Raw genomic sequence first — 1,558 nt, forward strand, 5'->3', positions numbered from 1 at the left:
TTGTCATATAAAACAGAATTGTGTGACAATAAGTGCTTCCTCCATCTTTGATTTTCAGCAAAGAGGTCCATTTGTGATGCTTTAAGCTTCACACGTCTGGTCACACGTCTTCTCAACATACACATTTTTCAGATCACCAAACAAACTTTTGATGCAACAAAATTAATCTCAATTTCAAAAAATGTATGCCCAACAGATAATGATGACAGTGCAGAAGTATTCATATTTTATTTACTTTTTTATGAAAGACTACACATAAAGGTTTGACTTTTTCTTTTCTTTCTGTCTTTAGAAAGAAATTATTTTTTACTCATCTGATTGTGAACTTGGAGTCGAGCTCTGGTCTGTATGACAAGGGCCATGATAACAAGTTACAAGTGGCGGCTCTGTTAGAGTTGATTCTTATGTACCCAGTCAGTGCAATATAATTTCATAATATATTCCAACTGGCCAATGGGATCCTGCAAAAGGCCTGTTTCCCACACACAGTCTGAGCTTGCAGACAAAAACGGGGCAATTTTTTTTAAACAGCACATTTTTTCCTATTGTTGTGACAACAGAACAATTAAACATGAGATCATCAAGAATTGTATGACTTATTTGTGCAGGAAACCAGGTAAACATAATACAGGATTACATTCCTTTTGAACGAACTAAAGTAACCATGTTGTTAAACTGTGTATTACAGGTTTCATAATTCTGTAGTGTTGGATCTGATATATTGGCTGAAACATGAATGGCAAATTAAACTGTACAGAAGTAAAACCTGTAGGCACAGATTGGCATAGACGGACAGTCATTTTAACTAAAAGCAAAAAAAAGTCTTTAGAGAGCTTGTTAAAACAGTTTTCAATGTTTGTGGACAAGGCAATTAGCATGAGACCAGTGTCCATATATAGCAAACCAAATCGAACCTTTACAAAACACTACAGGAAACATGCCAACAGAGAACATGGTAAGATTTCAATTGTTTTGCAACTGGAGAAAGAAAAACAAATATTTACTTATTTTGATATTCCATTACCCGGTATCATTCCAGGTGCAACCATCACTGGAGAATGAGACCAGTGTCTTAGTATTTACACTCTCAGGTCTTAATGAAACAATGGAAAACAGATTTGTGTTTTTTTCTTTCACTGCACTGTTTTATCCTCTTATGGTGTTTTGTAATGTAACTGTAATTTTCACTATAATCTCATATAAGAAGCTTCACGAGCCGATGTATATGTTTATATGCAATTTGTGTATAAATGCACTTTATGGCACTGCTGGATTCTACCCTAAATTCATGTATGATTTATTAGCTGAAGATCATGTGATTTCTTATTCTGGATGTATGATTCAGATATTTGTCATTTATTCATTTGCCCTGTGTGAAATTTCAACATTAACGGTAATGGCATATGACAGGTATGTGGCAATATGCAGACCACTGGAGTATCATTCAGTAATGACAAATCAGAAGGTTCTTGAATGGATCCTTTTATGCTGGCTGGCCCCCATTTTTTTCATCTCTGTTCTAATTGTATTAACAGCTAGACTCACTTTATGCGGCTCT

At 35.0% G+C, this 1,558-nt stretch overlaps 1 protein-coding gene across 1 annotated transcript; it reads left to right on the plus strand.

Moving 5' to 3' along the window:
* Nucleotides 1-937: 937 nt before the first annotated feature.
* On the plus strand, nt 938-1,555 carry LOC107683037 (olfactory receptor 4E1-like; the record flags this gene model as incomplete). Its single annotated transcript, XM_016479130.1, has 2 exons — nt 938-955; nt 1,040-1,555. Coding segments are annotated over exons 1-2 (534 nt in total), but the record flags the coding sequence as incomplete, so codon positions are not given.
* Nucleotides 1,556-1,558: the final 3 nt, after the last annotated feature.

This window comes from Sinocyclocheilus anshuiensis, unplaced genomic scaffold (genome assembly GCF_001515605.1).
Source record: "Sinocyclocheilus anshuiensis isolate Anshui unplaced genomic scaffold, SAMN03320099.WGS_v1.1 C32835968, whole genome shotgun sequence".
NCBI classification, from domain to species: domain Eukaryota; kingdom Metazoa; phylum Chordata; class Actinopteri; order Cypriniformes; family Cyprinidae; genus Sinocyclocheilus; species Sinocyclocheilus anshuiensis.